The sequence below is a fragment of the Silene latifolia genome, chromosome 11 (assembly GCF_048544455.1).
Source record: "Silene latifolia isolate original U9 population chromosome 11, ASM4854445v1, whole genome shotgun sequence".
NCBI classification, from domain to species: Eukaryota; Viridiplantae; Streptophyta; class Magnoliopsida; order Caryophyllales; family Caryophyllaceae; genus Silene; species Silene latifolia.
In genome coordinates this window covers 10,362,642-10,373,864 of record NC_133536.1, presented here as the reverse complement: position 1 = coordinate 10,373,864, position 11,223 = coordinate 10,362,642, and the positions used below count along the sequence as shown (strand labels likewise).

Here is an 11,223-nt window from a genome sequence, read left to right as displayed (position 1 = left end):
TAGAAGACTGTACTCTTAAATTTTTTCGTTTTTTAATATACCCCTGTTTTTTATAAAAAAAAAAAAAAATTGATCGATAATAATTCTCTGTTACGATTTCAGAAAGTGGTAATTTTTTTTTCAAACCAATTATCTCGTCAAGTTCTTGAATTTGAAAGAAAAAAATCACTTTTTTGAACTCAAATGCCGATAAGTATGGTTGGTCAAAACTTTTTTAACGAATAAACTTTGACGACCATAATTTACGAGTTGAGACATCAGTGAATTCTTTTTCAAACTGAACAGTTAATTTGAAAAAAAAATTATTGTATGCTGACCTTGTAGACAAGAGTTATTGACGGTCAATTTTTTTTTTTGCAAGAAAAAAAGAGGGATACATCTTAGAAAACGAAAAAGTTCAGGGGTACACGAGAAAATAACCCTAATTCTTTCATAAATTACAAATTTTTGTGTAGTAACCTCCATTTAATCGCTAAAATTACTCCATATGTCGCGATCATTTATTTACCTTATATATTAAGAATCTTTTAATGGGCAGATCTACATCTACAAGGTCACAAGTCTGCCCTACATTTTTGTTTTAAGGTGTACCCTCCTTTTGAAAATGATGAAAGTTTTGAGTGACCACAACTCTCGAGTCTCGACCACTAGTTCGGAAAGCAATGATTTTTATGTCCAAAATAAAAATCTCGTAAAGATCAATTTATTGCAAAATCGATCTCGGTGTCAAGCGGCGTCGCTTCGCTGAAGCAATTGTAACAGCTCTACGATATAACCCTCTCTTCTGCTACTGGTGGACTGTCAACAGAAAGGCCGATAGTCGTAGGTCGAGACTATTTAATCTCGGGGGCACCAATGAATAATGAACAAAACACACCATAGTACAGGAAAAAGATTCAATCGCATTCAATCGTCCTCATAGGGAACCAATATACTGTACAATTTTAAGCCCGGAAAATCCATATTAATAACATAATTTCTCAACACAAACAAACATTTTATAATTTACACGCATGTAGCCATATTTCTACTCGACTAGCTTTTCAAAAGATACAGACTAACAAATCTCACCTTAATCCCTACGCCAAAAATCGCCATTAGAGAGAGTAGAAATAAGAACTCTATGTATAAAGGTTAACTCCATTTTGTGATTCCTCCTGAAGAAGCTTGTGCATCAGCTACCTCAGAATCTAACTTATTCAGAAACTGCTCACTGTTTAGCTACAGAGATCATGTCACGGATTACACTCGGATCCAAATCTGCCCCACCATGCTTGGTTAGACCACATATATGACCTTGCCGGTTTCCAGAGACGGAAATATCTGAACTCATTTGAGATTCTTCGGCTGCAGTTGCATTTACTATATAGTGTTTTCCCACCTAAACAATCAAAATTGGCATTCAAATAGTGTAGGAGCCAAATGAGAAATAATGAGCCTATTCAAATCCTTCGTCAAGTTTATATTGTTCTCATTTGACTTTGGTCCTCAACCATTTGACCGACAGCGATATAAACGACAAATATTGAGCGGATATGATTCTTTGGGAATGCCTTTGATCAACAGCGATATAAAAGCCGACAAAGTTCATATTATTTGATCACCAAAGTCAAATAGCAACAATATAAGTACGATAGAGGGGGTAATCTTTATACTAGATGATAAAAGGAAAATTTGAAACCTTTGTCATGTAATTATGATAGGAACTGCCGAAGTGTTAAACTGTGTCGCTGAAATCAATTTCTGGCTGATGAACTGATCACTTGAAGAACTAGCGTCAGGCCGTCAACAGCAATGACCTGAACTCGTGGTACTCCTGTATCACTCAAAGCAGCCTGCAGAAACACAGAAATTCAGTCCTTTAAGCAGATGCTCCATTTTAACACCTAAATATGGAACAAAAAAAAAGCCTTAACACCTAAATGGCTAAATAAATGCAACAGTAGTAGTATCACAGTGGCAATTGAAAATAGTTCGATACGCTGTATAATACTTCCGAGTCCCATTTCACTGAAACTCTTTATTCCCAACCTACCATGCATCTAAAAAGTGAGAACATGATGTCTCCAAACGACGAAAACCAGACAGACAGGATAAATTAGTTATCAACTTGAAACAAATTAACGGTACATCACTCTAGGAGAGGGATATGAGGATAACAGTTTGAGAAACAGAGCAAATTCTCTTTTATAACATTAACCCTTTTATACATACCAAACCCCTACAACATGGCAAAATTAATAAAAAGCTTTATCTCAAAATATAAGAGGTGGTGGAAGAATCAAGTGCATCACTAGATAAGCGAGTATTACCGTGATACCTGCACAGGCTGGACCTAAGGAATCCAGCAAATTCCCATCAGAACTGGTCACAAGGCCGTCTATATAAATCCCAATAGGTATTTCCCTCCACAATACATAGAGTTGAAAGATCAATTCAAGCCCCTTAAAAAACAAGAAGTCGGAATCACTGCCATAAAATTAAATTCTAGGTTTCAGTCACGGTCACACAGTACCGGCTCTTACGGCCTAATTTCGCTAAATGTGGCTATTATCACCGCAAAATGCAGCCGCAGCAATTTTCAAGAACTTTACACAATATTTGCATTTTGGTTTTGACCTTAATTTAAAAATAATGAATTTATTCACTGCAATATGCTTAATCAACTATTTGTACTGATGATCTAACAAATATCTTTTGAAAAAAATCTCATACCAGTTCCACTTTTACTTCCCAATAGGCCTATCTGTAGAGCAAGTGCCAGTCTGACGACAATTCTTCATCTCTTTTACCCTGTGACATACAGTAAGACTCAGTAACTGATGTCTGACAATTCTAAGTTATCCAAAGAAAGAATCGAGTAAAGGAGGCTAAACCAAGGGCACACGTAAGAAGCAGATCACAATCAAGAGTTTGACCAAACCATCGAATTGTAATGTTTGAAAAGGGAAGATGAAATTGGAAGTGTTCTATTGTTTCTAAGAGAATCTACAAATTTAAACAAGAATTCCTCAGTTACTGAATCCTGTAGAGAAGATAGCACAACTAACAGCATGAACTACGTGAGTTAAGATAACAAATATTCATCAGAAATAGACCTGATACATCGGTGCAGCAGTTGCACACTTGGAGAGCATTTTCCTGAGGCCATAAACTTAGGACGGAGACTATACTATTTTGTGATTTTCTCAGCGATTAAAGGTTATTGTCATAAATAGTAGGAACTCGATGTTGTAGTCATTTATGTACCTTTTACTATTTTTCAATGTTTGGTGTTTTGCAGAGCATTTTCCTGAACGTAATAAGTGGTGTTACTCTGGCCGAGACTTCTGGAGATCTTGCTGTGGCAGCGGCAATTTGTAGCAGGCAAGGTAGTAAACAATTCGCCGTGTACTAAAAATGAATCCAAATCAGAAGAAAATTATGACCCTTTAAGAGTAAGGTAGTTATCAAAAGAACCGTTTTAAGCATTTACGGGTAGTAAAATACTAATTGTGCAAACTTCTGCCAGTCTGCCACAACTTCCATGACAAAAAAATGGAGAATTGATTCAAGGTAAATTATGCATAAACTTAGCTAGCCTATTGTGTTACTACTCATTTATTTAAATTCATATACCTTTCACAAATTTTGAAATTATGTAACGATGCCTCTGTTTATTTCAAGCTTGCCTGCCTATCAGCTATCGCCCATCTTTGTTCATGTTGCTAACTTTCAGTTTGGTCGTACTCCTTCATTTTGTGAACCCAGAACTTAACTTAAGACAACTTTCACACACGATTAAAATAGATGTTAAAATATAAAAAGATTGTGAGAGATCTTAAATTAAGACGACCTTAAGGTTTAAGCAAGACCAAATCTCTTCAAATATTTTGTAGCTGTATATGTAGAGTGTATAATACAAGTTCTCAACCAACGTCAACTATGGTAGCAAATTTCTTCAAAAAAGTTAGTTCATATGATTTGACTACCAAAGTCAAATAGCGAGAATATAAATAAGATGGAGTGTGTATTCTTATTTCTTCATATCATTTGTCTACCAAAGTAAAATACCAACTAAAGTCAACTTAACTTAAGATCTCATAATAAAATAATAATCGGATACACGTAATAATGTACGGAGTATACACGTGCACACTATTCTCTACCCCCAGATGTCAAGACGTGAGATGTGGTGGATGAGGGGCCAGTCCTCCCCATTCGTTTTTTGGCATCTTTTCATGAGACTCTCAGAACAATGCGAAAGCCTGAGTGTTTGCAGAGAGGTGAGTTTGGGCATCCATTTTGGCATGGATTTCAGTTTGGGACACTTATAAATGTAAAGATCACGGAGGGAAGTGCAGTACTGTAACCCCTCTGGCAATTCCTCCATCTCTTCCAATCCACACAATTCCAAGGACTGAAGGGAAGCAGCAAGGTTATGCCATGACATCCCACCCAACTCCACTTTTGGACAGTTTATTATACTCAATTTCTCTAATGCAGAAAGATGCTCCAACCATCCTCTTATGCTAACAAGTTCCGGGCAAAGGTTGATGCGTAGGGTTCGCACGGAAGACAATAAAGAGGTCGGAAACTCATTTACCTCTCCCAACCTCTCCATTCTCTCATCATCCCGTATTTCTATCTCTGAAAGAAACTGAGTGTACTCGCTTGGCATTGATTTCAGCCACTCCAAGTTGTTGATTTCCAGTCTCTTCAATTTGGGATATGACAAGGGACGAGGTGCGCACCTCATATCTCTTCTGGAATCACATATTGTGAGCTCTTCGAGTTGCGGACATAAAGAGACAAACATCATATTTCTACAATTTCTTATACTGAAAATCTTTAGTAGAGGAAAACAGGGAGATGATTCCCACTCTACCTGTGCTTCTCGGCTGCTCCTACTGTCATTAGAGTTGACCACGTGCGACCCTGATTTTGATCTCCGCCACCACCCTTTTAACTTGGGCAAATTATAAATCTCAAGCATATTGAGGCAGGGAAAGAAGAATGATCCTTCATCCGAGACAAGTGTTTCTGAGTTCGCCACATATTCCATATTCCGCAATCCTGAAATATGTAGCGTCTTAAGGTGGGGCAGTTTCCCAATTTGCCAAGGCAGATAGAGAAGCTCCCTGCAATCTACGATCCGCAAAGCGACAAGATTAGGGAAATCGAACAACGTCGAGTTATCCCCCCTCCCTGGCCATCTCGGTATTCTGTCACCATGATACCCATTCAACCCCAATGCCTTGACATCACGATGAGGCTGCATCTCTTCCAGCAATGCTTGCTCAGACTCCTTGCTTCCATACTCCTCCCCGCGTCTAAAGCTAATAACAATCTTCTGTAGGTGTTCCTTACTCCTTAAATAGCCTCCACCACCATGTTCTTCCTTCACAAATTTTGCATTTTTAAATACTGCTATTTCAATCTGCAAATCCCCTTTCAATTTGTTCAGGTGCTTTAGGTCTACCAACCCATTAAAACATAGCTTTGAAGCTGATCTTATTCGCCCACCCACCACAAATTGGCATAGAGTGTGGAGATTGGTCAACATACCTATGCCTGCCGGCATTGGCATATGACTCCGTGCATCACAGCCACCTATATCTAAGGTGCTTAGATCAACTAGCTTGCTCACATCATCCGGCAGTTGTTTTAAATTCCTACAAGAATGTAAATTCAAAGTTTGGAGATTTACTAGCTTTGTTATTGACCTGGGAAGAACTTCCAGATCCCTATTGTATGAGAGGTCTAAAGACCTTAAGCATGTCCATTTCCGTATTGATTTACTTGCTAGTAGTTGGTCCACTCTACTAGAAGTATCAAAACCCCTAATAAAAAGGCACGTACGAATCTGAGAATTGTTGAAGGTATGTTCTGCGTAAGAGTTACGCATAAGAGAGAGATGGCGAACTCTTTTACCCACACTAGAAGTATCAAAACTGAACCTGAAAATCTCTTCGCCCGCTACTTTTTCAGCAATATCATGCAAGAGATCATGAATCTTAAACGACTTAATCTCCCCAAATTCATCCTCGTATATATCTTGGAAAAAACACCTCTGAAGCAATATAAGAAAGTATTCTTCGCCCAAATTCTCCGAGTTAATGTAGCCTTGTGCCATCCAAAGCTGAATCAACATTTCCTTACTAATCTCCCAATCCTTGGGAAAGATAGCACAGTACGCAAAACAAGTCCTCAAGGAAGGGTTAAGTTGATCGTAACTTAACTTCAATATGCGGGTCATCATGGCATCATTACTCTCACTAAGACAGTCTAAGCCTTTGTCGTGAAATGATAACCACTTCGACAAGGATTGACCACGCAGAAGACTTCCTACTACTCTAATAGCAAGCGGGACAGTGGTACACTTTTTTACAATCTCTTTGCCAAGTTTAACCAATTCTTCATCTCTTTCTTCTCCTTGAAACGCCATCCTTTCGAACAAATGCCATGACTCTGGTTCTGTTAAACCTTGCAACACATGCACTCGATCAGTTCCAATCATTTGGGCCGTCGTTTTCGAGCGAGTAGTTACAATTATCCAACTCCCTCTTCCCCCTACGTTCAAAAACCCTTTGAACTTCTGCCATTGATCATAATTTTCAGTCCACACATCATCTAACACGAGCAAGTATTTTTGCCCTTCAAGTTCCTGCTTAACTACATGATGTATGTCCTCCAAAGACATTTTATCAGTAACAGAGAATCCTTTCACTACCTTCGCTAAATGCCCTTTCAAGTCCAACTGTTGTTGATCCTGATCAGCAATGCAAGTCCATCTCTTTAGTTGGAATGCCTCAGTGATCCTACGATCGTTAAACACAAGTTGGGCAAGAGCGGTTTTTCCCAAACCTCCCATACCCATAATGGAAAGCAAAGAAGAAGTATGAGAACCCAACAACACACCTACAATCTTCTCCGCATCTTCTTCCCTCCCGATGATTACATCAGACAAACAAGAAGAAGTCTCCTCCTTTGTAAATTTCATAGGTTTATACTCAATCTTAAGATTAAAGTTATTAGTGTTGGTGGCAATGGTTTTCAACTTGTCATTAACCGTTTCGACTTTAGTAGAGAGTTTGTGTGTAAGATGCTCAAATCGTGAAATAAAGGATTTTACCTTGTCAGAGAATTTATCACTATGTTCCCTGAGTTGCTGTCGCTTGGCAAGGGTTAGGAACTCATCTAACACATCGTCGGCGTCGTAAACAGCATCTTTGAGCTCTTGAATGTAATGCTTCTCCTGGGTGTTAAGAGAGTCCTGCCTGGCACCAGCATCTTCAAGAATAGCTCCGACGGTTTCAACGGTTTTTTGGAGGTCTTCAAGTTTGGATTTGCAATGAGAAAAGGAGATCATTGAGTACAACTGAGCCAACAGTTGGATAGCAGTAAGTATAGTTTGAATTAGAGCTAAAGTTGTTGCAGGATCCATGATGATTATGGGAAAATGAATGATCTCACTGAGTTTCTCTTGTTTTTTTTTTTGGTTATGTTTGTAATTTGTAAATGCAAGATTTCAGATTAAAAGTTCTACACCATTAAGTAGCAAACTAGCAACTAGAAGAGCTGATGACAGCTGACTTGGTAAAGACATTGTAAAGATTAGTAACCACATGTTTACAGCACATATCATGTGGTTCATAAATAGAGTTGACTTCGTAAAGACTTTGTCATTGACAAGTCAATGCCCTTAGGATTGGAGTCGACTTCGTAGAGACTTTATTTCCAGCTGAGCGAAGCCCAGTATATAGAAAATATCTTAATGAAATAGTTTATGAGAAAATGATAATTGACACCCTTAAATTTGTCCAATAAAAACATCTCTAATGGTAAGCTAGTCACAACAATTTCAAGCTACCTCTATTTATTTATTCAATTTTCAAATTTCCAAAAACTTTATTAATAGGAGCACTATTTTCCTATTCTTTAAATTTTACTTGTGCGTCCATTGAAAACAGACACTATTCGTCACAAGTGAGTGACGGGTCATTTTCCTCTCACAAAAATGCAAGTGGGAGGACAAGTGTGGTAAAAATGGAGCGCCCCACTTGCCTCCCACTTGCATCTGTGTGAGAGGGAGGTGAGTGGTGACATAGTGTCCGTCACAAGTGAGACTATACATTGAATTTGATTGAAACTAGCCTACTATGGAGCATCACAAAATCTCATTTGTGACGGTACGTATCTGTCACTTTGGAGTGACGGATACTATTTTCCCTCACAAATGACCCAAATAGAGGAGAGAGGGAAGCACATGGGGGTGCCCCACCTTGTCCCCCCTATCCGTTTTGTGAGTGGCATTATCCGTCACTTGCTCCGACCCGTCTTCAGCAAGACTAATTGATGGAGTATATGATTAGAGATAGTGAATTGATCAAAAGGATATAAGTTACTCCGTAGTAATTAGTATCAAGGAAAATACCAGTACTACGACAACGGAAGTTCCGTAAAACGAAAAGATTGGGGTAAAATAGTCAAAAACGTAACAGAATGAGAGAACACAAATTCTCATTGAAGACATGACATATCCGTCACAAGCTGAAGACGGATACCATTTTACCTCACAATGTACCCACTTTTTCTCTCTCTGCAACACTATTCATGTGGTCCTCTTTCTCCACTAACCCATTTTGTTACCATTTTATCTCACAAAATATCCGTCACAAATTGTAACCCGTCACAAGGGAGACCAATTGATGAGAGAAAGATGAGTACAACAAAACAATAAAATTAGACACGGGTAAAAGAATTACCACAGTAATTAAAGTCTCGACTTGATCTCAATTGGATTTACTTCGTCTTTATGAGTGATCTTCTTGCTTGTTTTTGTCTGCCTGCAAATTTTTATGTAGCAAGACTCAAGAGTAAATTTCCATCTCAATCTAAATTTCACTCCTAAGTTTATTCAAAAATGTACCAAGATGAGAGAAATAAATAAGACAAAACAATAAAATTAGATAAGGGTAAAAGGAATTACCACAGTAATTAAAATCTTGACTTGATCTCAGTTGGATTTACTTCTTCTCTACAAATGAATATTTTTGCTGCTCTTTCCTTCTTCTTGTCTCCCTGCATTTTTTTTTTCTTTTTGGGTGTGAACCATCATCTGGTTTATTTGTTTTTTGGGTGTGAATTTTAGTTTAGTCAGGATTCGAGTCGGGTGTATGTGCAAATTTTCATCTTTGATTAAGTTACAAACTTGTTTAGGGGGTCTTACACAAGCCTATTGTAAAACAAGTTAGTTATTGTTGTATTGTAAGACGATTAAAATAAGTATTGTTATAGGGTGAAGTGATTAAAATAAGTATAAAATTTTACTAAAGAAGAAAAGGGAAAGATATTGTGAATAGATAAAAAAAGGAAATGAGGAAGATTATTATTTAGAATAGGACGGGGTATGATTTATAAGACTAGATAATTGTATCGTTTAACACAAACACAATAATCAAATGTTTATTTATTTTTTTACCGTTTTACGATAAAATATGACCATTTTACCACTTTAAATAATCACAAGATAATTTTACCTTTTCCGTCTTTATTATTAAAATCCCGTCTTATGTTGAGATCGTCTCAAACAGACGTACTCTTTTTTGTATAACCGTCTTACAATAGATTAAATGTTCTCTAGTTACTTCACCTTTTTTTTTCTTTTTTTCTTTTTTTTTTGTGTGTTCGAACTTGTATTTTTTATCTTCCCTAACAAAAAAATATTTTAACCATTTTAATTGTGCAGAACTCCGACTCCTTATACCCCTGTCACCCAACACCGGTCTTTGGTAATCGAGCTGTAGATTTTTTTTTGGGAATAAATTAGCATCGTAAATAAGGAGCATGAGCACATTAATGTGTTACCAACGAATTCTGAACAACTTATAAAGTGAGACATAGTTTGGTCGTATAAGCTATAAGCTTCGCCATGAAAGTTGTCGATCCAACAAGCAAACAGATTTAAACAATAACACTTCAGAATATATTGCAATGACATGATAGAAATTACAGTCAAGCAGCCCGGCACTCATACATAAACCCTGGTTTTTCAAATGGTTAAAGTACATGGATACATGGCATTTAGAGTGCTACAACAATTGGAGTAAGCGTTGATGGGTTCTTGTGCATCAAGTCTGGCGTTATATGGCACCTGCACATAAATTATGTCAGTTTTTGGTATAAAGCATGTTCATTCCCTTTATACAGAAACAACTGACAGGCAACTGCCTTGGGCTAACGAAAGCAGCTAACCTGATACAGACCTTCCGAGGCAGGCCTTATTCTGCGCAAACGCAGACATAGCTACACACAAACGAGAAACAACCTTACAACTATATTACACACCATCCATAGACCATACCCCCTTTTGGCTCCCTTTACACCAAAAAATAATAGTTCTACTTGTCTAGTATTTCTAAAAGATACAAATTTACAAATCTCATCAAATAAGCTTGTTAACAACCAATGATAAAAAAAGGTTCTTCAATAATGTGGTAGCGAATATATGTACAGTGTATAAACATACATGTTATCAACCAATGCCAACTATGGTAGCAAAATTCTTCAAATATAAGTAGAGTTGTAGTGAAATATTATTCGTGTTCGATGTTTGATTGAACAACAATGTCCATGTTATCTGTTATAACAGAAGCAAGAAAGAACAAATAAAGAACAATAAAAGACAAACGCACAGATTTACGTGGTTCACTAACGGTGTGTTAGCTACGTCCACAGGGCAGAAGGGAGAGAGTTTTATTGATATTTATTGATAGTTTTGAGTTTTCGGATTACATGATTCGAGACGGTATGATAAAGATAATCTTTAGGTAGAGGATTAGAGAGTTTATATAATACTCTCTAAACCTAATACAGAATGACCTAATAAAGGCCCAAGACAGACCTAGCCCAATAACAGATACGGATAGTTATTCGAAGCGGCGGTTAACAGAATTAAGGCACAAACCCAACATTATCATTTAAAGAAGTTATAAAATCTAGTCTCTAGAGTGTACAGCGAATCATAGCTGCCAAAGTTCATATCATTTGACTACCAAAGTCAAATAACAACAATATAAATAGGATAGAGGGACTTCTAAACAGGGGAGTGGAATAATAAGTATAGCATATCAGCACCTATAAATTTCAAATTAAGCTAAAATCCAATGAAATAAAAATGCAAGCCATACACGGTATATTTGTACAGACATTGTCCACCAGTCGCAGCTAGGTCTCCCATAA

The 11,223-nt window shown here is 37.3% G+C and overlaps 1 protein-coding gene across 7 annotated transcripts; it reads right to left on the bottom strand.

Moving 5' to 3' along the window:
- Positions 1-882: 882 nt before the first annotated feature.
- LOC141610970 (putative disease resistance protein RGA4) lies at positions 883-9,115 on the bottom strand. 7 transcript variants are annotated; one of them, XM_074429311.1, is made up of 8 exons: positions 8,972-9,115; positions 8,748-8,828; positions 3,619-7,314; positions 3,250-3,393; positions 2,716-2,793; positions 2,313-2,469; positions 1,682-1,835; positions 883-1,381 (listed from the first exon to the last, which is right to left on the bottom strand). In XM_074429311.1, exon 3 carries the CDS (start codon positions 6,980-6,982, stop codon positions 4,145-4,147), a length of 2,838 nt encoding a protein of 945 aa, XP_074285412.1. In that variant the 5' UTR covers positions 6,983-7,314; positions 8,748-8,828; positions 8,972-9,115; the 3' UTR covers positions 883-1,381; positions 1,682-1,835; positions 2,313-2,469; positions 2,716-2,793; positions 3,250-3,393; positions 3,619-4,144. The 7 variants fall into 7 exon arrangements, with proteins under 7 accessions (XP_074285412.1, XP_074285406.1, XP_074285408.1 ...); XM_074429305.1 differs by lacking the exons at positions 8,748-8,828; positions 8,972-9,115 and having other exon boundaries at positions 3,619-7,568; XM_074429307.1 differs by lacking the exons at positions 8,748-8,828; positions 8,972-9,115 and having other exon boundaries at positions 2,321-2,469; positions 3,619-7,568.
- Positions 9,116-11,223: the final 2,108 nt, after the last annotated feature.